The 25,512-nt window shown below is 52.3% G+C and overlaps 1 protein-coding gene across 1 annotated transcript in view; it reads left to right on the top strand.

Moving 5' to 3' along the window:
- The window catches only part of itpr2 (inositol 1,4,5-trisphosphate receptor, type 2), a 222,025-nt gene that overhangs the window by 70,859 nt on the left and 125,654 nt on the right, over nt 1-25,512 (top strand). Inside the window, 12 exon segments of the mRNA XM_078420082.1 lie at nt 5,251-5,349; nt 7,384-7,467; nt 8,195-8,341; nt 12,405-12,500; nt 15,368-15,412; nt 16,303-16,454; nt 17,327-17,426; nt 21,964-22,124; nt 23,294-23,339; nt 23,341-23,436; nt 23,956-23,980; nt 23,983-24,117. Coding sequence (XP_078276208.1) covers nt 5,251-5,349; nt 7,384-7,467; nt 8,195-8,341; nt 12,405-12,500; nt 15,368-15,412; nt 16,303-16,454; nt 17,327-17,426; nt 21,964-22,124; nt 23,294-23,339; nt 23,341-23,436; nt 23,956-23,980; nt 23,983-24,117 — 1,186 coding nt within the window.

Genomic DNA, 25,512 nt, shown 5'->3' with positions numbered 1-25,512 from the left:
GCCGTCCACAGTGTACAGATACATGATAAAGGAAATAACGGGAATGACTATGGACATACCACCTGTGAATAGTACTCCAGATACAATCTAGCCACAATTAATGTAATGGAGCCACACATCCATGCCCATGTTCACAAACCCTCCTGCCCTGTAGGGCACGGTGGTGCAGCGGTAGAGTTGCCGCCTTACAGCGCCAGAGACCCGGGTTTGACCCTGACTACGGGCGCCGTCTGTACGGAGTTTGTACGTTCTCCCCGTGACCTCACGGGCTTTCTCCGGGACCTTCGGTTTCCTCCCACACTCCAAAGACGTACAGGTTTGTAGGTTAATTGGCTTGGTACAAATGTAAAATTGTCCCTTGTGTGAGTGGGATAGTGTTAATGTGCGGGGATCGCTGGTGGGTGTGGACTCGGTGGGCCGAAGGGCCTGCCTATGCGTTGTATCTCTAAACTAAAACTAAAAAACTAAACTAATGCACGCTTCTAACCGCTCCTCTCAGGTATGTGTCTATACTTACAGACTTTGGACTTTGGAGATACAGCGTAGAAACAGGGTCTTCAACCCATTGTGTCCATGCCGACCGACCAGCGATCCCCCAACACACTAGCATTATCCTACACACTAGGGACAATTTACAATCTCTCCCACAGCTCCTAACTGCTTCCTGCATCTTCATTGATTCACATACAAAGACCTGGGGTGTTGAAAATCCCTCTGGCAAATTACCAGATGCAGTTGTTAAATGCCAACCTAACAGGGTTTCCATTGATGTCAATACTCTTGGTGGTAATCTTATACGGAGTGTGTAATCCACACGCAATGACCGTGTAATAGGTCAAGAGGCACTTTAGACTTTACTTTAGACTTTAGAGGTACAGTGCGGAAACCGGCCCTTCGGCCCACCGAGTCTGTGCTGACCAGCGATCACCCCGTACACTAGCACTATCCTACAGCACGGAAACAGGCCCTTCGGCCCACCGAGTCTGTGCTGACCAGCGATCACCCCGTACACTAGCACTATCCTACAGCACGGAAACAGGCCCTTCGGCCCACCGAGTCCACATTGACCAGTGATCACTTGTACACCAGCACGATCCTAGTCAATAGAGTCCATTTACAATTTTACTGATGCCAATTAACCAACTAGCCCGCACGCCTTTGGAGTGTGGGAGGAAACCGGAGAAAACCCACGCAGTCACAGGGAGAACGTAAAACTCCGTACAGACAGCACCCGTGGTCAGGATGGAACCCGGGCCTCTGGTGCTGTGAGGCAGCAACTCTACCGCTGTGCCACCGTGCCGCCCCAGAATCATATTCATGGTCTGTTGAAAATCCCTTTGACAGATTTACCTGATGCATTTGTTAAATGCCAACTTAAACAGAGTTTTCATTGATGCCAATGCAGTGATAATAGAGTCCTAGAGTCATAGAGTGATACAGCTTGGAAACAGCTGTGAAAACAGGCCCTTCAGCCCAACTTGCCCACACCGACCAACATGTCCCACCTACACTAGTCCCACCTGCCTGCGTTTGGCTCATATCCCTCCAAACCTGTCCTATCCATGTACCTGTCCAAATGTTTCTTAACTGTTGGAATAGTACCTGCATTAAGATAGTAATCTTCCACACAATAACTGTGTAACAGGTCAGGAGACACTTATTGAAAATAGAAAAAGGCGGGAGCATTATACAGCACCTGTATAAAGAGGGACAGAAGATAGACACAGAGTGCTGGAGTTACTCATCGGGTCAGGCAGCATATCTGGAGAAAAAGCACGGCCGATGTTTCGGGTCGGGACCCTTCTTCAGACTGAAAGTAGAGGGGAGGGAACTGGAGGTCGGTAAAGGCCAGAACAGATCAGGGTCAGCAACAGATGACCGAGGAAGGGTGACGCTCAGAATGGCCCATTGGGAGTTAACGTTCAGCTCAGTTCAGTTTCAGTTTTTGTGTTTATTGTCACGTGTACCGAGGTACAGTGAAAAGCTTTTGTTGCGTGCTAACCAGCCAACGGAAAGACAGCACATATCATATCATATCATATATATACAGCCGGAAACAGGCCTTTTCGGCCCACCAAGTCCGTGCCGCCCAGCGATCCCCGTACATTAACACTATCCTACACCCACTAGGGACAATTTTTACATTTACCCAGCCAATTAACCTACATACCTGTACGTCTTTGGAGTGTGGGAGGAAACCGAAGATCTCGGAGAAAACCCACGCAGGTCACGGGGAGAACGTACAAACTCCTTACAGTGCAGCACCCGTAGTCAGGATCGAACCTGAGTCTCCGGCGCTGCATTCGCTGTAAAGCAGCAACTCTACCGCTGCGCTACCGTGCCGCCCATGATTCCAATCGAGCCGTCCACAGTGTACAGATACATGATAAAGGGAATAATGTTAACGCAAGGTAAAGGCAGTAAAATCCGATGAAAGATAGTCCGAGATTTCTTGTCAGAACAAGTGAACATAAAAAGTTTTTTTGTGGCAGAGAAGGGGGAGGGGTGGGGGTGGGTAAGGAGTAGGGATTGAATCTCTGATAAGGAGTATCTAAATGAGTCATTCTGGCCATCAGCAGCAGTTTGTGTAGGAAGGAGTAACTCAGCAGGACAGGCAGCATCTCTGGAGAGAAGGAATGGGTGACGTTTTGGGTTGAGACCCTTCTTCAGACTGAGAGTCAGGGGAGAGGGAGACACAGGGACATGGAAGGGTCAGGTGTGAAAACACAGATCAAAGGGGATGATGACCAAGGAAATGTAGAATGATCATTAGTGATAGGAGTAGAATTAGGCCATTCGGCCCATCAAGTCTACTCCACCATTCAATCTTGGCTGATCTATCTCTCCCTCCTAACCCCATTCTCCTGCCTTCTCCCCATAACCTCTGACACCCGCACTAATCAAGAATCCTGTGGCAAATAATTCCACAGATTCACCACCCTCTGACTGAAGAAATTCTTCCTCATCTCCTTCCTAAAGGAACGTCCTTTAATTCTGAGGCTGTGCCCTCTGGTCCTAGACTCTCCCACTGGTGGAAACATCCTCTCCACATCCACTCTATCCAGGCCGCTCACTATTCTGTATGTTTCGATGAGGTCCCCCCCTCATTCTTCTAAACTCACGGTACGTGGTTAGCTGAGGGGAGTGTGTGTGTTATGTGTTGTCCCTGTTATGTGTTGCTAATGGCAAGGCTGTGGGACGTGCCCAGTGTAGGTCATGTCAACTGCAAGAGGAAACGCAGGGCCACAATTCAAGAGATTAATTGCTGCAATATGCCACCACGGTTTTCTCGTGAGTAGCAGATAGACTTTGGTCTTTGAATGACTGGTAATTCCAGTTTTCTCGTGGTGTCCAGGCCTCTCCTTGTGTACAGAGTTGTCGGGGTGTATTTTGGCTTCGGCCACTGGGAAGTGGCAATGACAACTCAAGAGGTGCTGCAGAAATACTTGTCAGAAATTTGAGGAAGGATATTCTTGCTATTGAGGGTGTGCAGCATAGGTTCACTAGGTTAATTCCCGGAATGGCGGGACTGTCGTATGTTGAAAGGCTGGAGCAATTAGGCTTGTATACACTGGAATTTAGAAGGATGAGGGGGGAATCTTATTGAAACATATAAGATAATTAGGGGATTGGACACATTAGAGGCAGGAAACATGTTCCCAATGTTGGGGGAGTCCAGAACAAGGGGCCACAGTTTAAGAATAAGGGGTAGGCCATTTAGAACGGAGATGAGGAAGAACTTTTTCAGTCAGAGAGTGGTGAAGGTGTGGAATTCTCTGCCTCAGAAGGCAGTGGAGGCCAGTTCGTTGGATGCTTTCAAGAGAGAGCTGGATAGAGCTCTTAAGGATAGCGGAGTGAGGGGGTATGGGGAGAAGGCAAGAACGGGGTACTGATTGAAAATGATCAGCCATGATCGCATTGAATGGCGGTGCTGGCTCGAAGGGCTGAATGGCCTACTCCTGCACCTATCGTCTATTGTCTTTTGTCTAAACTGCTGCAGGAGCTGAGACTGTTCAGGGTTTAGTTTAAACATCCCCCTCTCTCTCTCCATCCCTCCCTCTCTCTCCATCCCTCCCCCACCCAAGTCGCACCAGCTTCTCGTTTTCACCCAACAAACAACTTACAATAATAATAATATGACAATAATATATTCCTTTATTTGTCCCACGCCGGGGAAATTTACAGTGTTACAGCAGCAAAGTGGACAGCAAGAGTCATTCATTATAAATAAAAATAAAGATAAGGATAATTGTCATCATTTACTGTGTTTTTCCTTTAATGTCACTGTTGACTGGTCTGTTGACTCGTCTGCTGGGAGCAGTGCTGGTTGTGCAGTCTCACAGCAGCGGGAAGGAAGGACCCCCTATATCTCTCCTTCACGCACTTGGGGTGAAGGAGTCTGTCACTGAAGGAGCTACTCAGTGCAGTGACAGTGTCCTGCATGGGGTGGGAGTCGTTGTCCAGCAGCGATGTTAGCTTTGCCATCATCCTCCTCTTTCCCACCGCCTGCACTGAGTCGAGGGGGGCAACCCAGGACAGAGCCGGCCTTCCTGACCAGCTTGTCGAGTCTCTTCCCCTCCGCCGCTGAGATGCTGCTGCTCCAGCAGACCACTCCACAGAAGATGGCCGATGCAACTACCGTGTTGTAGAAGGTCCTTAGGAGTCCTGCACTCCAAAGGACCTTACAATGGCCTGCTTCCTTTATCATCGTCAGTTTTTTGCATATCTTTCATTCATTGTTCTTTATCTCTCCACATCACCGTCCATATCTCTCGTTTTCCCTTATCCTGAACCAGTCTGAAGAAGGGTCTCGACCCGAAATGTCGCCCATTCCTTCGCCCCAGGGATGCTGCCTGTCCCGCTGAGTTACTCCAGCTTTTTGTGTCTTTCTTTAGTTTAGTTTAGAGACACAGGCCCTTCAGCTCACCGACTCTGCCCCAACCAGTGATCCCTGCACACTAACACTGTCCTACACACACTAGGGACAATTTTTGCATTTACCAAGCCAATTAACCTACATACCTGTACGTCTTTGGAGTGTGGGAGGAAACTGAAGATCTCGGAGAAAACCCACGGGGAGAACGTGCAAACTCCGTACAGACGGTACCCGTAGTCGGGATGGAACCTGGGTCTCCGGCACTGCATTCACTGCAAGGCAGCAACTCCACCGCTGCGCCACCGTGGTTGTGGTGGGTTGGCCAGAGACGCTGTGTGAGGGTTGCTGACGCTGGCTGTTTCTCTTGTGCCCAGGTGGTGGTGGGTGACAAGGTGGTGCTGAACCCGGTGAACGCAGGGCAGCCGCTACACGCCAGCTGCCACGAGCTACTGGACAACCCCGGCTGCAAGGAGGTACGTCTACTGTTGGTGGGAAAGTAACTGCAGATGCTGGTTTAAATCGAAGGCAGACACAATGTGCTGGAGTAACTCAGCGGGTCAGGCTGCGTCTCGGGAGAGAAGGAATGGGTGACGTTTCGGGTCGAGACCCTTCTTCAGGCTGATGTCAGGAGAGGGGGCGGTTCCTGTGACATCAGCCTGAGGAAGGGTCTCGACACGAAACGTCACCCCCGCCCCCTCCCCTGACATCAGCCTGAGGAAGGGTCTCGACACGAAACGTCACCCATTCCTTCTCTTCCCGAGATGCTGCCTGACCCGCTGAGTTACTCCAGCACTTTGTGTCTGCCTTAAGTCTACTATTACACTGCTATCATTTTACTTTTGTGCCCATCTATGACAGTGCTTATCGAGAGTAAGATTTTAGACACAAAACGCCGGAGTAACTCAGTGGGACAGGCAGCATCTCTGGAGAGGAGGAATGGGTGACGTTTCTACCTCATCCTGGTCACCAGAACGACATCAATCCTGGATTAGAGGTGGATTAGTTGCAGGGAGACACAGGAGAGTTTGGAGATACAGCGCGGAAACAGGCCCCATCAGCCCACTGACCAGCGATCCCCCCACACACTAGCATTATCCTACACACTAGGGACAATTTACAATCTCTCCCACAGCTTCTAACCGCTTCCTGCATCTCCATTGATTCACATACAAGGACGTGGGGTGTTGAAAATCCCTCTGGCAAATTACCTGATGCAGTTGTTAAATGCCAACCTAACAGGGTTTCCATTGATGTCAATACTCTTGGTGGTAACCTTATACGGAGTGTGTAATCCACACGCAACGACTGTGTAATAGGTCAAGAGGAACTTTAGACTTTACTTTTGACTTTAGAGATACAGCATGGAAACAGGCCCTTCGGCCCACCGAGTCTGTGCTGACCAGCGATCACCCCGTACACTAGCACTATCCTACAGCATGGAAACAGGCCCTTCGGCCCACCGAGTCTGCACTGATCAGCGATCACCCTGTAGACAAGCACTATCCTAATCACACTAGGGACAATTTTAGGATTTTTACCGAAGCTAATTTATCTAGAAACCCGCACGTCTTTGGAGTGTGGGAGGAAACCGGAGCACCCGGGGAAAACCCACACAGGTCACGGGGAGAACGTACAACCTCCGTACAGACGGCACCAGAAGTCGGGATGGAACCCGGGTCTCTGGCGCTGTGAGGCAGCGACTCTACCGCTGCGCCACCGTGGCGACGGGTTCCACCTTTGTTCCCCAGGGGGGTGGGAGCCTCCCGCAGATGACCACGGTTCCCTCTCCTCTCCCACCGGCCTCGCTCCTTGCTGGCGTCGCCGGCTCCATCCTCCCGGTCTCTGGTCTTCGGGGAACGAGCGGCGGTCGCTGGGTGGGCTCCCCCTACAGGTCGTGGTCGGTGGGGCATGGACAGCGGTACCTGGGTAGGCTCCCCCTACAGGTCACGGTCGGTGGGGCACGACGGCGGTCGTTGGGTGGGCTCCCCCTACAGGTGGCGGTCGGTGGGGGACCAGCGGCGGCTGGGTGGGCTCCCCCTGCAGGTCGCGGTCGGTGGGGGACAGCAGCGGTACCTGGGTGGGCTCCCCCTGCAGGTCGCGGTCGGTGGGGCACGAGCGGCGGTCGATGGGTGGGCTCCCCCTACAGGTGGCGGTCAGTGGGGAAGGGCAGCGGTACCTCGGTGGGCTCCCCCTACAGGTGGCGGTCGGTGGCGGACCAGCGGCGGTCGCTGGGTGGGCTCCCCCTACAGGTGGCGGTTGGTGGGGCACGGGCAGTGGTCGCTGGGAGGGCTCCCCCTGCAGGTGGCGGTCGGTGGGGCATGGGCAGTGGTCGCTGGGTGGGCTCCCCCTATATGTGGTGGTCGGTGGGAGACCAGCGGCGGTCGCTGGGTGGGCGCCCCCTACAGGTCGCGGTCGGTGGGGGACCAGCGGCGCCTGGCTGGTTCACCTTGTGCGTTCTATGATTTGGGTTTGCGGTGAGGAGATTCACTGGCATTTCTCAATTCCAGGTGAACGCTGTGAACTGCAACACGAACTGGAAGGTCGCACTCTTCATGAAGTACAGTGATTACCGTGACGATGTTCTTAAAGGGGTTAGTGACGTACTCTCCTCCCTCCTCTCCTCTCCCCCCTCTCCTGCCCCTCTATCCTCCCCCCTCTCTCCTTCCCTCCTCTCTCCTCCCATTTCCTCTCCTCTCCTGTCCTCTCCTCTCCGCCTCTCCTCTCCCCTCTTCTCACCTCCGCTCCTCTCCTCTCCTCCCATCCCCTCTCCTTCCCTCTCCCCTCTCCTCCCCTCTTCTCCCCTCTTCTCTCCTCTCCCCTCTCTCCTCCCATCCCCTCTTCTCTCCCCTCCTCCCCTCTCCCCCCACTTCCCCCTCCCCTCCCCTCTCCTCTCCTCTCCTCTCCTCTCCTCTCCTCTCCTCCCCTCTCCTCTCCTCTCCTCTCCTCCCCTCTCCACCCCTCTCCTCCCATCCCCTCTCCTCCCCTCCTCCCCTCTCCTTCCTCTCCCCCCACTTCCCCTTCTCCTCCTCCCCTCCCCTCTCCTCTCCTCTCCTCTCCTCCCCTCTCCTCCCCTCTCCTCTCCTCTCCTCCCCTCTCCACCCCTCTCCTCCCATCCCCTCTCCTCCCCTCCTCCCCTCTCCTTCCTCTCCCCCCACTTCCCCTTCTCCTCCTCCCCTCCCCTCTCCTCCCCTCTCCTCCCCTGCCCTCCCCTCCCCTCCCTTCCTCTCCCCTCTCCTCCCCTGCCCGGCCAGGTTGGTCCCTCCTGCAGCCCCCGCCCGTTGTGTACCCTGATGGGCGTTGTTCCTTGCTGCTCCGCAGGGTGACGTGGTGAGGCTGTTCCACGCCGAGCAGGAGAAGTTCCTCACTTGTGATGAGTACAAGAAGAAGCAGCACATCTTTTTGCGGACCACTCTGCGCCAGTCGGCCACCTCAGCCACCAGCTCCAAGGCGCTCTGGGAAGTTGAGGTAAAGCTCACTAGAATCATAGTCATACAGCGTGGAAACAGGCTCTTCGGCCCAACTTGCCCACTCCGACCAACATGCCCCGTCTGCACTAGTCTCAACTGCCTGCGTTTGGCCCATATCCCTCCAAACATAGAAAACATATAAAATAGGTGCAAGAGGAGGCCATTCGGCCCTTCGAGCCAGCACCGCCATTCATTGTGATCATGGCTGATCATCCACAATCAGTAACCCGTGCCTGCCTTCTCCCCATATCCCTTAATTCTGCATATCCCTTGAAACCTGTCCTATCCATGTACCGAGCTCTCAAAAGTCTTTCCTGCCAGATGCAGGAAAAATGTTCCCAATGTTGGGCGAGTCCAGGACCAGGAGACACAGTTCAAGAATAAAGGGGAGCCCATTTAAAACTAAGATAAGAAACTTTTTCTCCCAGAGAGTAGTGAATGTGTGGAATTCTCTGCCACAGAAGGCAGTGGAGGCCGATTCACAGGATGAATTTAAGAGAGAGTTAGATAGAGCTCTAGGGGTTAGTGGAATCATGGGATATGGGGAGAAGGCAGGCACGGGTTACTGATTGTGGATGATCAGCCATGATCATAATAAGTGGCGGTGCAGGCTCGAAGGGCCGAATTGGCTCCACCTGCACCTATTTTCTGTGTTTCTATGTTTCTAAGTCCTTGGTGGGGTGTGGTTCTCAGGCACATTGACTCAGACAAAATACTAGAAAATCAATTACACATAAATCATAAATCAATGACAGATTCCCCACGGGCGTTTTACCCCTAGGAAGGAACTGGGGATGCTGGTTTACACTGAAGGTAGACACAAAATACTGGTGACTCAGCAGGACGGGCAGCATCTCTGGAGAGAAGGGATGGGTGGCATTTTGGGTCGAGAGGAATGGATCAGAGGAGAGATCTCTCGTTTTCACACCTTACCCCTTCATACCTCTGTGTCTCCCTCTCCCCTAACTCTCAGTCTGAAGCCCCTATGTTGTGTTACTACTCCCACCCCTCTTCCCCCCAGACATTACACCAGACCCCACCGAGTCCACTTCGAACATCCGTCACCACGGTGGTGCATAGAAACATAGAAACATAGAAACATAGAAAATAGGTGCAGGAGTAGGCCATTCGGCCCTTCGAGCCTGCACCGCCATTCAATATGATCATGGCTGATCATCCAGCTCAGTAGCCTGTACCTGCCTTCTCTCCACACCCCCTGATCCCTTTAGCAAAAAGGGCCACATCTAACTCCCTCTTAAATATAGCCAATGAACTGGCCTCAACTACCTTCTGTGGCAGAGAATTCCACAGACTCACCACTCTCTGTGTGAAGAAATGTTTTCTCATCTCGGTCCTAAAAGACTTCCCCCTTATCCTTAAGCTGTGACCCCTGGTTCTGGACTCCCCTAACATCGGGAACAATCTTCCTGCATCTAGCCTCTCCAACCCCTTAAGAATTTTATATGTTTCTATAAGATCCCCCCTCAGTCTTCTAAATTCCAGCGAGTACAAGCCCAGTCTATCCAGTCTTTCCTCATATGAAAGTCCCGCCATCCCAGGGATCAATCTGGTGAACCTTCTCTGTACTCCCGCTAAGGCAAGAACGTCTTTCCTCAGGTTAGGAGACCAAAACTGCACACAATACTCCAGGTGCGGTCTCACCAAGGCCCTGTACAACTGCAGCAGAACCTCCCTGCTCCTAAACTCAAATCCTCTTGCTATGAATGCCAACATACCATTCGCTTTCTTCACTGCCTGCTGCACCTGCATGCTTGCTTTCAATGACTGGTGCACCATGACACCCAGGTCACGTTGCATCTCCCCTTCTCCCAATCGGTCACCATTCAGGTAATACTCTGCTTTCCTGTTCTTGCCGCCAAAGTGGATAACCTCACATTTATCCACATTATATTGCATCTGCCATGCATTTGCCCACTCGCCTAATCTATCCAAGTCACTCTGCAGCCTCCTAGCATCCTCCTCGCAGCTAACACTGCCACCCAGCTTCGTGTCATCCGCAAACTTAGAGATGTTGCATTCAATTCCCTCGTCCAAATCATTAATATACACTGTAAATAACTGGGGTCCCAGCACTGAGCCTTGCGGTACCCCACTAGTCACTGCCTGCCATTCCGAAAAGGATCCGTTTATTCCTACTGTTTGCTTCCTGTCCGCCAACCAATTTTCTATCCACCTCAACACTGAACCCTCAATACCGTGTGCTTTAAGTTTGTACACCAATCTCCTATGTGGGACCTTGTCGAAGGCCTTCTGAAAGTCCAGATATAACACATCGACTGGTTCTCCCTTATCCACTCTACTAGTTACATCCTCGAAAAATTCTATAAGATTCGTCAGACATGATTTGCCTTTTGTAAATCCATGCTGACTTTGTCCGATGATTTCACCACTTTCCAAATGTGATGCTATCACATCTTTAATAACTGACTCTAGCATTTTCCCCACTACCGATGTTAGGCTAACTGGTCTATAATTCCCCGTTTTCTCTCTCCCTCCCTTTTTAAAAAGTGGGGTTACATTAGCTACCCTCCAGTCCTCAGGAACTACTCCAGAATCTAAAGAGTTGGTATCTAAAGAATCGGTAGAACCGAGGAGGAATCTAAAGAATCGGTAGAGTTGCTGCCTCACAGCGCCAGAGACCCGGGTTCCATCCTGACCACGGGTGTTGTCCGTACGGAGTTCGCGCGTTCTCCCTGTGAGCACGTGGGTTTTCTCCGGATGCTCCAATGTCCTCCCACATTAATGACTTAGACGAAGGGATTAAAAGTACCATTAGCAAATTTGCAGATGATACTAAGTTGGGGGGTAGTGTGAATTGTGAGGAAGATGCAATAAGGCTGCAGGGTGACCTGGACAGGTTGTGTGAGTGGGCGGATACATGGCAGATGCAGTTTAATGTAGATAAGTGTGAGGTTATTCACTTTGGAAGTAAGAATAGAAAGGCAGATTATTATCTGAATGGTGTCAAGTTAGGAGGAGGGGGAGTTCAACGAGATCTGGGTGTCCTAGTGCATCAGTCAATGAAAGGAAGCATGCAGGTTCAGCAGGCAGTGAAGAAAGCCAATGGAATGTTGGCCTTCGTAACAAGAGGAGTTGAGTATAGGAGCAAAGAGGTCCTTCTACAGTTGTACCGGGCCCTGGTGAGACCGCACCTGGAGTACTGTGTGCAGTTTTGGTCTCCAAATTTGAGGAAGGATATTCTTGCTATGGAGGGTGTGCAGCGTAGGTTCACTAGATTAATTCCGGGAATGGCGGGACTGTCGTATGTTGAAAGGCTGGAGCGATTGGGCTTGTATACACTGGAATTTAGAAGGATGAGGGGGGATCTTATTGAAACATATAAGATAATTAGGGGATTGGACACATTAGAGGCAGATAACATGTTCCCAATGTTGGGGGAGTCCAGAACAAGGGGCCACAGTTTGAGAATAAGGGGTAGGCCATTTAGAACGGAGATGAGGAAGAACTTTTTCAGTCAGAGGGTGGTGAAGGTGTGGAATTCTCTGCCTCAGAAGGCAGTGGAGGCCAGTTCGTTGGATGCTTTCAAGAGAGAGCTGGATAGAGCTCTTAAGGATAGCGGAGTGAGGGGGTATGGGGAGAAGGCAGGAACGGGGTACTGATTGATAGTGATCAGCCATGATCGCATTGAATGGCGGTGCTGGCTCGAAGGGCTGAATGGCCTACTCCTGCACCTATTGTCTATTGTCTATTGTCTATTCCAAAGGCGTGCAGGTTTGTAGTTTAATTAGCTTCGGTAAGAATTGTAACTTGTCCCTAGTGTGTGTAGGATAGTGCGAGTGTACGGGGATCGCTGGTCGGCGCGGACGCGGGGCTGTTTCTGTGCAGTATTTATAAAACTAAAAACGAAAACTATTGTAAATAATTGACTAAAGTTTGTATCTCCAAACTGAATCCTCGTACTTGACACGTCCACCCTGTGAGAAAGGTTGTGGCTGTCTTCCCCCATCTCTGCCTCTCATCATTTAATGCAGAAGGCTCTCGTGTGTGTCTGGTTCATTGAAGGGTTTGTCTTCCTGCAGGTGGTACATCATGATGCGTGTCGGGGCGGTGCAGGGCATTGGAACAGCCTGTTACGCTTCAAGCATCTCGCCACAGGCAACTACTTGGCAGCTGAGGTAGGGAGAGACTGCTGTGCTTCGGGGAACTACCTCACAGGCCCCAGGTGGCTGTACGTGCACGATGAGTGAATGAGTGAATGTGAATGAAGGAGTGAATGAATGAGTGAGTGAATGAATGAGTGAGTGAATGAATGAGTGAGTGAGTGAATGAATGAGTGAGTGAATGAATGAATGAGTGAGTGAATGAAGGAGTGAATGAATGAGTGAGTGAATGAATGAGTGAGTGAATGAATGAGTGAGTGAATGAATGAGTGAGTGAATGAAGGAGTGAATGAATGAGTGAGTGAATGAAGGAGTGAATGTGAATGAGTGAGTGAATGAATGAGTGAGTGAATGAATGAGTGAGTGAATTCAACTTTATTGTCACATGTGACAAGTCGCCATGATATTCTGTGTTTTCCATACCCAAGGTATGCAAAGGGTAGCTGCATAAAGGGTGCCGACAAAGTTACAAGTATCCCATTTTAACACAAACTATTTTTAACACGTTACATTTGTGGTCCCCCCGCACGCCGTCCCCTCCCCCCATGCCCCCCCGCACGCCCCCTCCCCCCACGCCCCCTCCCCAGCACGCCCCTCCCCCGCACGCCCCTTCCCCCCCACGCCGCCCCCCCTACGCTCTCCCCCCCCACGCTCCCTCCCCCCCACGCCACCATGCCCCCTCCCCCCAACGCCGCCCCCCCATGCCCCCTCCCCCCACGCTGCCCCCCCTATGCTCTCTCCCCCCCACACCCCCTCCTCCCCACGCCCCCTCCCCCCTCGCCCCCCCCACGCAGCCCCCCCCACGCCTGATCCCATTAGGTTTCCGTTTGAAAGACCAAAACTCCACATCTCCAGATTCAGGAGCAGTTTCATCCCCGATGTTATCAGGCCACTGAACCATCCTCCAACAACTGGTGAGTGGTCCTGAACTACCATCTACCTCTTTTGAGACCCTCAGCCTATCATTAATTGGACGTTACTGGATGTTATAGAGTCCGAGAGAGTCATAGAGTGAAGCAGCGTGGAAACAGGCCCTTCAGCCCAACTTGCCCACTCCAACCAACATGTCCCAGCTACACTAGTCCCACCTGCCTGTGTTTGGTCCATATCCCTCCAAACCTGCCCTATCCATGTACCTGTCTAAATGTTTCTTAAACGTTGCGATAGTACCTGCTCTTCTCTGGCAGCTCGTTCCATTCACCCACCATCCTTTGTGTGAGAAAGTTACCCCTCAGGTTCCTATTTAATCTTTCATTTCTCAAGGTGATTCCCCTTCACCTTAAACCTATGCCCTCTGCTCCTCGATTCCCCTACTCTGGGCAAGAGACTCTGTACGTCCACCCGATCTATTCCTCTCATGATTTTATACACCTCTATAAGATCGCCCCTCATCCTCCTGCGCTCCAAGGAACAGAGTCCCAGCCTGCTCAACCTCGCCCTGTAGCTCATCCTCAAGTCCTGGCAACATTCTGGTAAATCTTCTCAGCACCCTTTCCAGCTTGACAACATCTTTCCTATAACATTTCCCAGAACGGAACACAATGCACTGAATGCGGCCTCACCAATGTCTGATTTAACTGCATCATGGCCCCCCAACGTCTCCATACTGTAAATGGGACTAGCTCAGGTGGGCCACATGGTTGCTTAGGGCTGAAGGGCCTGTTTTCGGGTTGTAACTCCATGACGTGGCCATCTTTGAACCCTGGTCACTGGAGGTGTGAGGTGGCAGCTCCACAGACTCATCACTCTTATCATTATAACACATGAACAGACACCAGTCTGGGTGTGAGGGGGATTATCAGGAGTGGACATTCATACTTTTGTTCTTCGAGTTCAATGGTCCCCGCTACTTCATATCAATAAGTCGATGGCGGCACGGTGGCGCAGCGGTAGAGTTGCCGCCTCACAGCGCCGGAGACCCGGGTTTGATCCCAACTACGGGCGCTGTCTGTACGGAGTTTGTACGTTCTCCCAGTGACCTGCGTGTGTTCTCTCCAAGATCTTCGATTTCCTCCCACACCCCAAAGACGTACAGGTTTGTAGGTTAATTGGCTTGGTGTAAATGTAAATTGTCCCTAGTTTGTGTAGGATAGTGCTAGTGTGCAGAGATTGCTGGTCGGTGTGGACCCGGTGGGCTGAAGGGCCTGTTTCCGCACTGTATCTAAACTAAACTCAAGTTAACTAATCTTTTCCATAATTCGTGTATCCCCTGGCTGAATGTTCGGTTTTGTTCAGCTAATGAGTTAGAGTCGAGGTTGAGTTTAGTTTATTGTCACATGTGCCGAGGTACAGTGAAGAGCTTTTGTTGGGTCTAACCAGTCAGCAGTCAGCATGATTACAATCTAGCCATTCACAGTGTGTAGATACATGTTGAAGGGTGGTGGGTGTATGGAACGTGCTGCCAAAGGAGGTAGTTGAGGCAGGGACTATCCCATCGTTTAAGAAACAGTTAGACAAGCACATGGATAGGACAGGTTTGGAGGGATATGGACCAAGCGCAGGCAAGTGGGACTAGAGTAGTTGGGACATTGTTGGCCGGTGTGGGCGAGTTGGGCCGAAGGGCCTGTTTCCACACCGTATCACTCTATGAATAACAGAATAAAGTCCAGTAAAGTCCAATCAAAGATTGTCTGAGGGTCTCCAATGAGGTAGATGGTAACTCAGGGCTGCTCTCTGGTTGTGGTGGGATGGTTCAATAGCCTGATGACAGAGAATTTATCATGTTGGGAGGGGGTGGGTGATTGCCCCTGGACTTGTCTGTCCCTGTAGCTTGTGGCCCGTGCCTGACCGTGCAGGTAGAGTTGCTGCTACCAAGCCAGACAATCTCTGGGGAAGGTTCACCTCCAGTGACCCCCGTTTCTAATCCACTTTACCTTTTTCAGCATAATCCCGATTACCGAAACGACCAGTTGGAATCAAAGGGAGTGGTGAGTGGACACACTTTGACCCAGTTTTACATGTCTGGTTAGTCTTAGTTTAGTTTAGTTTAGAGATACAGCGCGGAAACAGGCCCATCCGTCCACCGGGTCCGCGCCGACCAGCGATCCCCGCACATTAACGCTGTCCCACACACACTAGGGACAATTTACTATTTTACCAAGCCAATTAACCCACAAACCTGTACGTCTTTGGAGTGTGGGAGGAAACCGGAGATCTCTGCCACAGAAGGCAGTGGAGGCCAAATCACTGGATGAATTTAAGAGAGAGTTAGATACAGCTCTAGCAACTAGTGGAATCAAGGGATATGGGGAGAAGGCGGGCACGGGTTACTGATTGTGGATGTTCAGCCATGATCACAATGAATGGCGGAGCTGGCTCGAAGGGCCGAACGGCCTCCTCCTGCACCTATTTTCTATGTTTCTATCTCGGAGAAAACCCACGCAGGTCACAGGGAGAACAAGCAAACTCTGTATAGAAAGCGCCCGTAGTCAGGATCAAACCTGGGTCTCTGGCGCTGTGAGGCAGCAACTCTACCGCTGCGCCACCGTGCTGCAGCTTAAAGTTGCAAGGGCATAAGTTTAAAGACGATGTGCGGGGCAAGTTTCTTTTTGCTCACAGAGAGTGGTGGTGTGTAAAACACGCTGCTAGGGGTGGTGGTGGAGGCAGATACCATAGTGGCGTTTAAGAGGCTCTTAGACGGGCACATGGATGTGCAGGGTTATGGATCACGTGGTGGTTAGTTAATCTTGGCGTCAATGCCTGCATGGACACGGTGGGCCGAAGGGCCTGTTCCTGTGCTGTGTTCTACATTCTATGACTACCTGCGTCTGTGATCTTGCCTGTGCCGTCTACTGCAGTCGCTATTCTTCACTTCCAGGGCGAGAGGGATGGGCTCCCGGTTAAAAGCAAGCGGCAACCGGTGGAAAAGATTATCTACACGCTGGTGTCCGTCCCCCACGGCAACGACATTGCCTCCCTCTTCGAGCTAGACAGCACCACGCTCCAGAGGGCCGACTCCCTGGTCCCCAGGTAACTCTTCCCCCGTCACCTCTTCCCCCACTCCCTGGTCTCCAGGTAACTCTTCCCCCGTCAACTCTTCCCCCATCACCCTGGTCCCCAGGTAACTCTTCCCCCGTCTCCTTGGTCCCCAGGTAACTCTTCCCCCACTCCCTGATCCACAGGTAACTCTTCCCCCGTCTCCTTGGTCCCCCGTCACCTCTTCCCCCACTCCCTGTTCCCCAGGTAGCTCATCCCCCGTCACCCTGGTCCCCAGGTAACTCACTCCCATCCCCCTGACCCACAGGTTATTCTTCCCCCACTCCCTGGTGCATGTAACTCTTCCCCTGTCAACTCTTCCCCCACTCCCTGATCCACAGGTAACCCATCCCTCATCATCCTGGTCTACAGGTAACTCTTCTCCCGTCAACTCTTCCCCCATTAACTGTTTCCCCCACTCCCTGGTCCACAGGTAACTCTTCCCCCCACTCCCTGGCCCCCAGGTAACTCTTCCCCCGTCAACTATTCCCCCCGTCTTCCTTGTCCCCAGGTAACTCTTCCCCTATTTCCCTGTTCCCCAGGAATATCTTCCGCCATCTGTCTGGTCCCCAGGTAACTCTTCCACGTGGCACAACATTTAAGTGGTCCACAAGTTCCAGCAGATTGCAACGTGAGAGCCTCGTGTAGCTGTTACTCCCTTGAAAAATAATTTGCTCGTGCGTGCCAACAGGACTTTTCTTTACACTTTAGAGATACAGGGCAGACACAGGCCCTTTGGCCCACCGAGCCCATGCCATCCAGCGATCGCCCCGTACACTTGCTGGTGGGTTGGGCCGAGGGGCCTGTTACTGTGCCGTGTGACATGCGAGTCTTGATTTGAAGATGTTGTTGTTGACCCTCTGCAGGAACTCGTACGTTAGACTGAGGCACCTCTGCACCAATACCTGGGTGACCAGCAGCAACATCCCTATTGACACGGAGGAAGAGCGGCCGGTTATGCTCAAGGTGCAGTGCAGATTGGGACTGGGTGGTCCTCCTGTTTGTTTGTTTGTTTACCCGCCACCAGGGGCTGCTTAGTTTAATTTTTCGTTTCCACAGATGCTGACTGACCTAACACGCTATTTAATTTAGTTTAGTTCAGAGATACAGCACAGAAACAGGCCCTTCGGCCCAACAGGTCCGCACCGACCAGCGATCCCCGTACACTGGCACCATCCTATGGGCGGCGTAGTGGTGCAGCGGTAGAGTTGCCTCCTCACAGCGCCAGAGATCCAGGTCCCGGGTTCGATCCCGACTACGGGCGCTGTCTGTACGGAGTTTGTACGTTCTCCCCGTGACCTGCGTGGGTTTTCTCCGAGATCTTCGGTTTCCTCCCACACTCCAACGACGTACAGGTTTGTGGGTAGTGTAGCTTAGTATAAATGTAAATTGTCCCTAGGGTGTGTAGGATGGTGTTAATGTGCGGGAATCGCTGGTCTCTGTGGGCCCAGTGTCCTGTTTCTGTGCTGTACATCTAAACTAAACTAAACTAAACTATACACCAGGAACAATTTACAATCTTTACCAAAGCCAATTAACTTACAGGTTCAGGCAGGTACTATTGCAACATTTAAGAAACATTTAGACAGGTACATGGATAGGACAGGTTTAGAGGGATGTGGGCCAAACACAGGCAGGAGGGGCTGGATTAGATGGGATATGTTGGTCGGTGTAGGCAAATTGGGCCGAAGGGCCTGTTTCCACACTGCATGACTCTATGACTCTCATTAGACCATTCAGCCCATCGAGTCTACTCTGTCATTGGGTATTATGTGCTGGCATTGTCAATTATGCACTGTCGATTTTGATATTATTAATATTTTAATATTTAATGACTTCTCTTTAAACACATTCTGACCCTGACCACCGGTTTATCAATGGAGCCCCGAAACACCAATGCAGATGATCTATTTTATCCCACTCAACCCTGTTCTGCTGCCTTCTCCATTAACCCCTGACGCTATACTAATCAAGAATCTGTCAAACTCCACCCGATGAATACTCACTGACTTGGCCTCCACAGCCGTCTGTGGCAATGAATCCCACAGATTCACCACCAAAAACAGATTCACCACTAGGGGTGCAACTATCTCACTCCCAAATAAGGGACAAAAGGTGACGTCACCGCCCCGCGCCCCGCGTGACCTCACCCAGCCAGCGGCCACGTGCTCCCGCTCCGCCAATGGCTGCCTCCAGACCTACACTGTCCGGACCGACACTGTCTGGGCCTACACAGTCTGGGCCTACACTGTCCGGGCCTACACTGTCCGGGCCTACACTGTCCGGGCCTACACTGTCCGGGCCTACACTGTCCGGACCTACACTGCCGGGCCTACACTGTCCGGGCCTACACTGTCCGGGCCTACAGCATCCGGGCCTACAGCGTCCGGGCCTACAGCGCCCCCCAGGTCTAATACGGGGCAAGGGCGGTCCCATACGGGAGAAACCAATTTAGCCCAAAATACGGGATGTCCCGGCTAATACGGGAAAGTTGGCAACCCTATTCCCCACCAAAAACAGATTCAACACCAAACAAGAGTAGAACTAGTAGGACCACTAATCACCTCTGCATGCACATGATCTGTATCCCTCTGTTCCCTGCATATCCATGGGCCTATCTGAAAGCCTCTGAAACACCACTTGGCCAGCCAGTGTCCAGTGCAGTGCAGTGAGGCTAGTTGGGCTGTGCGGGGCTGCCACCTGTCCATCACCGAGCCTTGGCATCTCAGGCCTCGGGAGCCGGGTCAACCTGCGCTCCCTCAGAAACGGCCTCTCTCCATTTCTCCGCGCGTTGGCACAATGTTTTAAGCATTGCGACCGCATTCGGCTCTTGGCCTTCACTGTCAGCGTGAGGCCCAGTGCAGATTGGAGGAGCAGCACCTCGTATTTCACTTGGGCAGCTTACACCCCAGCGGTACGAACATTGACTTCTCTAACTTGAAGTAGCCCTCTCTCTCTCTCTGTCCCTCCCCCCAATCCTGGTTCTCTGACCAGCTTGACTGTCCTCCTGATTATATTTGTCTTTGTGTCCCTCGTTATCACCTTCCCCTCAAGTAACTATGAACCGTTCTACGTTTTCCTTGAACCTCGTCCCCTTTGATCTCTCGTTTTCACGCCTCACCCTTCCATGTCTCTCGTGCCCCTCTCCCCTGACTCTCAGTCTGAAGAAGGGTCTCGACGGGAAACGTCACCCATTCCTTCTCTCCGGAGATGCTGCCTGACCCGCTGAGTTACTCCAGCATTTTGTGTCAAATGAACCTGATGTGATGAGTCGATTCGTACGCGATCCCACCGTAGAATGGTGCAGAAACAGTGGTCAGGGCCAGAGCGTGTTTAAACAGGTGTCAGCATTAATATGACAAATGAAATCGTGACAGTGTGCTTAATTGACAATGCCAGCAAGTAACACCCATCCCTGGTTCCCCAGAACCCTTCAGCCGTGATTGAACAACAGAGTGGACTTGATGGGCCAAATGGCCGCATTCTGCTCTTAGAACTCACGAACGTGAACTATTCCAAGTTGCCCCGTCGCATTACCACTTAATCCGACCCATTCCCAGTTGCCCCACCCATTCCCAGTTGCCCCAACCCATTCCCAATTGCCCCAACCCATTCCCAGTTGCCCCACCCATTCCCAGTTGCCCCAACCCATTCCCAGTTGTCTCAACCCATTCCCAGTTGCCCCAATCCATTCTCAGTTGCCCCAACCCATTCCCAGTTGCCCCAACCCATTCCCAGTTGTCCCAACCCATTCCCAGTAGCCCGATCCATTCCCAGTAGCCCGACCCATTCCCAGTTGCCTCAACCCATTCCCAGTTGCTTCATCCCATTCCCTGTTACCCTGATCCATTCCCGGTTGCCCCGACCCATTCCCAGTTGGCCCAACCCATTCCCAGTTGCCCCAACCCAGTTGCCCCAACCCATTTCTAGTAGCCATGACCCATTCCCAGTAGCCATGACCCATTCCCAGTAGCCATGACCCATTCCCAGTAGCCATGACCAATTCCCAGTAGCCATGACCCATTCCCAGTAGCCATGACCAATTCCCAGTAGCCATGACCAATTCCCAGTAGCCATGACCAATTCCCAGTTGCCCTAACCCATCCTTTTCCCTTAACAAGGAGCTTTTATTCAATTAAACACAAAAAAAAACCGAAGAGAGTAATAACAAAGTCAAGGCTGCCTTTGGCAGTTTACAAACAACAATCAAACAGTTATCAGATCACAATGTTGTCAACGTTATCTACAATACCCTCGGCCTCCCGCGGCGACCAGCGCTCACGGAAGGCCTCCAGCGTCCCCGTGGACACGGCGTGCGTGCTCCCTCTCCAGGGACACGCAGGCACAGACGTAGGCCCAGAAGAGCCGACCCGGGCAGAACCCTCGGCTGCCCGGACCCGCGAGTGGCCATCTTGGCCCAGGCCCAGGAGCAGACCAACAGGGAGATTCCCCCCCCCCTCCCTCCTGACCCCCCCCCCCCCCCCATACAGAATGACCACAGATCAGGAGTGGGGGCACATCTTGAGGAGCAGCCCCTTCAGATACTCGTACAGAGACCCATCCTCTGGGTTGTCTGCATTGCCACTCTAGTACGAGGACGTTGCCCGGATATTTGCGAGGATGTTGCCAGGACTAGAGGGTGTGAGCTACAGGGAGAGGTTGAGCAGGCTGGGACCCTATTCCTTGGAGCGCAGGAGGATGAGGGGTGATCTTATAGATGTGCACAAAATAACGAGAGGAATAGAATGGGTAGATGCACAGAGTCTCTTGCCCAGACTAGGTGAATCGAGGGCCAGAGGACATAGGTTTAAGTTGAAGGGGAAACGATTTAATAGGAATCTGAGGGGTAATGTTTCCACACAGAGGGTGGTGGGTGTATGGAACGAGTTGCCGGAGGAGGTAGCTGAGGCTGGGACTATGCCAATGTTTAAGAAACAGTTAGACATGTACATGGATAGGACATGTTTGGAGGGATATGGGCCAAACGCAGGTGGGACTAGTGTAGATGGGACACGTTGGCCAGTGTGGGCAAGTTGGGCCGAAGGGCCTGTTTCCATGCTGTAACTCTACTCAAGGAAACATGTTACTTGTTACTCTACTAATGTTGACCGATGCACCGCACTGTTTAGTTTAGAGATACAGCGCGGAAACAGACCCTTTGGCCCATCGAGTCCGCGCCGACCAGCGACCCCCGCACACTAACACTGTCTCACACAAACTAGGGCCAATTTACACTAATACCAAGCCAACAAACCTGTACGTCTTTGGACTGTGGGAGAAAACCGAAGGTCTCGGAGAAAACCCACGCAGGTCACTGGGAGAACGTACAAACACTGTACAGACGGCGCCCGTAGTCAGGATCGAGCCCGGGTCTTCGTCGCTGCGAGCTTTGTAAGACAGTAACTCTACTGTCGTGCCGCCCTGTTAAAACAGCGTTGCTTAACTGTCTCTTTTGCCGTGCGCTTGTGCTGGCGTTCCTGACTCTCCTCCATCTTGTGATCAGATTGGGACTTGCCCGACCAAGGAGGACAAGGAAGCCTTCGCCATCGTGTCCGTGCCGCTGTCAGAGGTCCGGGACCTGGACTTTGCCAACGACGCCAGCAAGGTCCTGCTCGCCACGGTGCAGCGGCTGGAGAGCGGCACCATCACGCAGAACGAGCGCAGGTGAGCACGGAACATCACAACGTGACACCTGCCGCAGAACCTGCCCATCTAACCCACCAGCCTACACTGGCGGCAGGCACACAGTGCTGGAGTAACTCAGCAGGTCAGGCAGCATCTCTGGAGAACAAGGATAGGTGACGTTTCACAGAGTGCCGGAGTAACTCAGCGGGTCAGTCAGCATCTTTGAAGAACAGGGACAGGTGACGTTTCGAGTCGGGAACCTTTTTCAGACTCACAAGACCCGATTCATGTTTTCCAGAGTTGCTACTTGACCCACAGAGTTACTCCAGTACTTTGTAATTTTTTTTGTAAAGCAGCATCTGCGGTTCCTTGTATATCTCGGGCTTGCAGGTTAATTGGCCTCTGCAAATTGCCCCTCGTGTGTAGAGAATTGATGAGAAAGTGGGCTAACATAGCACTAGTGTGAGCGGGCGGGCGATGGCCAGCGTGGACTCAGTGGGCCAAGGTGCTGGGTTCCACGCTGTTCCTCCAAACCTTTGGAATTTTGAGCATAAATCATGTTGCAAGAGGAACGTAGCTGGTCAGACAGCAGCAGCAGAGGGGAATGGATGTAAAGTGGGCTTGGTTTCCATACTGTATCTCTAAAATCTCTAAAACTGAAGCATGACTTCCCACTCCTAGTAGCTGCCTCAACTACCTCCGGCAACTCATTCCATCCACCCACCACCCTTTGTGTGAAAAATCTACCACTCGGGGTTCCTATTAAATCTTTCCCCCTTCACCTTAAACCCATGTCCTCTCGATTCCCTTACTCTGGGCAAGAGACTCTGTGCGTCTGCCCAATCTATTCCTCTGGACTCTGGGCGGCACGGTGGCGCAGCGGTAGAGTTGCTGCCACACAGCGCCAGAGACCCGGGTTTGATCCTGACTACGGGTGCTGTCTGTACAGAGTTGGTACGTTCTCCCCGTGACCACGTGGGTTTTCCCCAGGCTCTCGGATTTTCTCCCACACTTCAAAGATGATGTACAGGTCGGTGGGTTAATTGACTTGGCACAATTGTAAATTGTCCCTAGTGTGTGGAGGATAGTGTTAGTCAGTGTGTGGGGACCGCTGATCGGTGCGGACTCGGTGGGCCGAAGGGCCATTTTCCACGCTGTGTCTCGAAATGAAACTAAAGTTGAGGAGTAACGGGTGAATTTCCCCACAGGTTTGCGACGAAGCTTTTGGAAGACTTGGTTTTCTTTGTTGCGGAATGTGCCCAATAATGGGCAGGAAGTGCTGGATGTGGTGAACACGAAGCCAAACAGGGAGAGGCAGAAGCTGATGAGGGAGCAAAACATCTTGAAGCAGGTAAGGGCAACTCCACACCTTTTCCTGCAATCTCCAACCTTATCCCCCTCGCGTGAACAGCTGGCTAAGAACAGCTGAATCAAATGAGTCTGGTCCTTGCAGGAGTTAAGGTGCTGTGGATCCATCACAGGTTTGGTTCAGTTCAGAGATACAGCATGGAAACAGACCCTGTGGCACTCTGAGTCCATGCCAACCATCGACCACCACGTTCACATCACTAGTTCTGTGTTATCCCACTTTCACATCCGCTCCCTACAAGGGAAAGGTTTGGACAGAGGGTCTGAAGAGCGGTCTCGACCCGAAACGTCACCCGTCCCTTCTCTACGGAGATGCTGCCTGTCCCGCTGAGGTCTGCAGCAATTTGTGTCTACCTTCCATTTTAACCAGCGTCTGCAGTTCCTTTCCTACACTTTGAGAAACACAAGGGTGTCAGAGTGGTATTTTCGGTTGTGTAGGCTGATGGTGGTGGGGTCCCAGCCACACAAAGGTACTAATCCCTGTCCCCTGGGTTTGTGGCAGATCTTCGGGATATTGAAGGGTCCTTTGTGGATAAAGGAGAAGGGCCAATGCTCAGGCTGGAGGACCTGGGAGACCAGCGATACGCTCCCTATCGCTACATCCTGAGGCTGTGTTACCGCGTGCTACGGCACTCCCAGCAGGACTACAGGAAGAATCAGGTCCGTACTCTCTCTCTCTCTCTCTCTCTCGCCCCTCTCTCTCTCCCCCTCTCGCCCCCCCTCTCTCTGATTCCCCCCTCTTCCTCTTTCACCATCTCTCTCAACTCTCCCTCTCACTCTCTTTTTCTTTCTCTCCCTCTCTCTCCTATGTCTCCCATTCTCTCCTCACTTTTCTTCTCTCTCCCTCTCTCCCCTCCCTCTCCCCTCCCCCTCTCCCATCCCTCTTTCCCCTCCCTCTCTCCCCTCCCTCTCTCTCCCCTCTCTCCCCTCTCTCTCCCCTCCCTCTCTCCCCCACTTCTCTTCTCTCCCCATCTATCATCCCTCTCTCTCCTATGTCTCCCATTCTCTCCTCACTTTTCTTCTCTCTCCCTCTCTCCCCTCCCTCTCTCCTCCCTCTCCCCTCTCCCTCTCTCCCCTCCCTCTCCCTCCCTCTCTCCTCCCTCTCCCCTCCCTCTCCCTCTCTTCCCTCCCTCTCCCTCTCTCCCTCCCTCCCCACCCTCCCAGCGGTAGAGTTGCTGCCTTACAGCGAATGCAGCGCCGGAGACCCGGGTTCCATCCCGACTACGAGCGCCGTCTGTACGGAGTTTGTACGTTCTCCCCGTGACCTGCCTGGATTTTCTCCGAGATCTTTAGTTTCCTCCCACACTCCAAAGACGTACAGGTTTGCAGGTTAATTGGCTTGGTAAATGTAACAATTGTCCCTAGTGGGTGTCGGATAGGGTTAATGTGCGGGGATCGCTGGTCGGCGCGGACCCGGTGGGCCGAAGGGCCTGTTTCCGCACTATATCTCTAAAACTAAAAACTAAAACTAATCTCTCTCTCTCTCTCTCTCTCTTTCTATCTCTCTCTCACTTTCTCCCACCCCTCTCCCCCTCTGTCTCTCTCTCTCTCTTGCTCTTTCTCTTGTGGAGGGAGGAGGGTGCCAGCGATCCCCACACACTAACACTATCCTACACTCACCAGGGTCAATTTACAATCTTTACCAAAGCCAATTAACCTACAAAACTGTACGTCTTTGGAGTGTGGCAGAAACATAGAAACATAGACAACAGGTGCAGGAGGAGGCCATTCGGCCCTATCGAGCCAGCACCGCCATTCAATATGATCATGGCTGATCATCCACAATCAGTACCCCGTTCCTGCCTTCTCCCCAAACCCCTCCATTCCGTTATCCCTAAGAGCTAAATCTAACTCTTGGGAAGAGAGGAAGCTGGAGCTCCTGGAGAGGGAGAGGGGGAGAGGGAGGGAGAGGGAGAGGGAGAGGGAGAGGGAGAGGGAGAGGGAGAGGGAGAGGGAGAGGGAGAGGGAGAGGGAGAGGGGAGAGGGAGAGGGAGAGGGGGGAGGGGGGAGGGGGAGAGGGACATGGAGAGGGAGAGGGCGAGGGAGAGGGAGAGGAAAG

Source organism: Rhinoraja longicauda, chromosome 23, assembly GCF_053455715.1.
Source record: "Rhinoraja longicauda isolate Sanriku21f chromosome 23, sRhiLon1.1, whole genome shotgun sequence".
Taxonomy (NCBI): Eukaryota; Metazoa; Chordata; class Chondrichthyes; order Rajiformes; family Arhynchobatidae; genus Rhinoraja; species Rhinoraja longicauda.
Note: the sequence above shows the minus strand (reverse complement) of the source record. Positions and strands in the feature narration are given on the sequence as shown.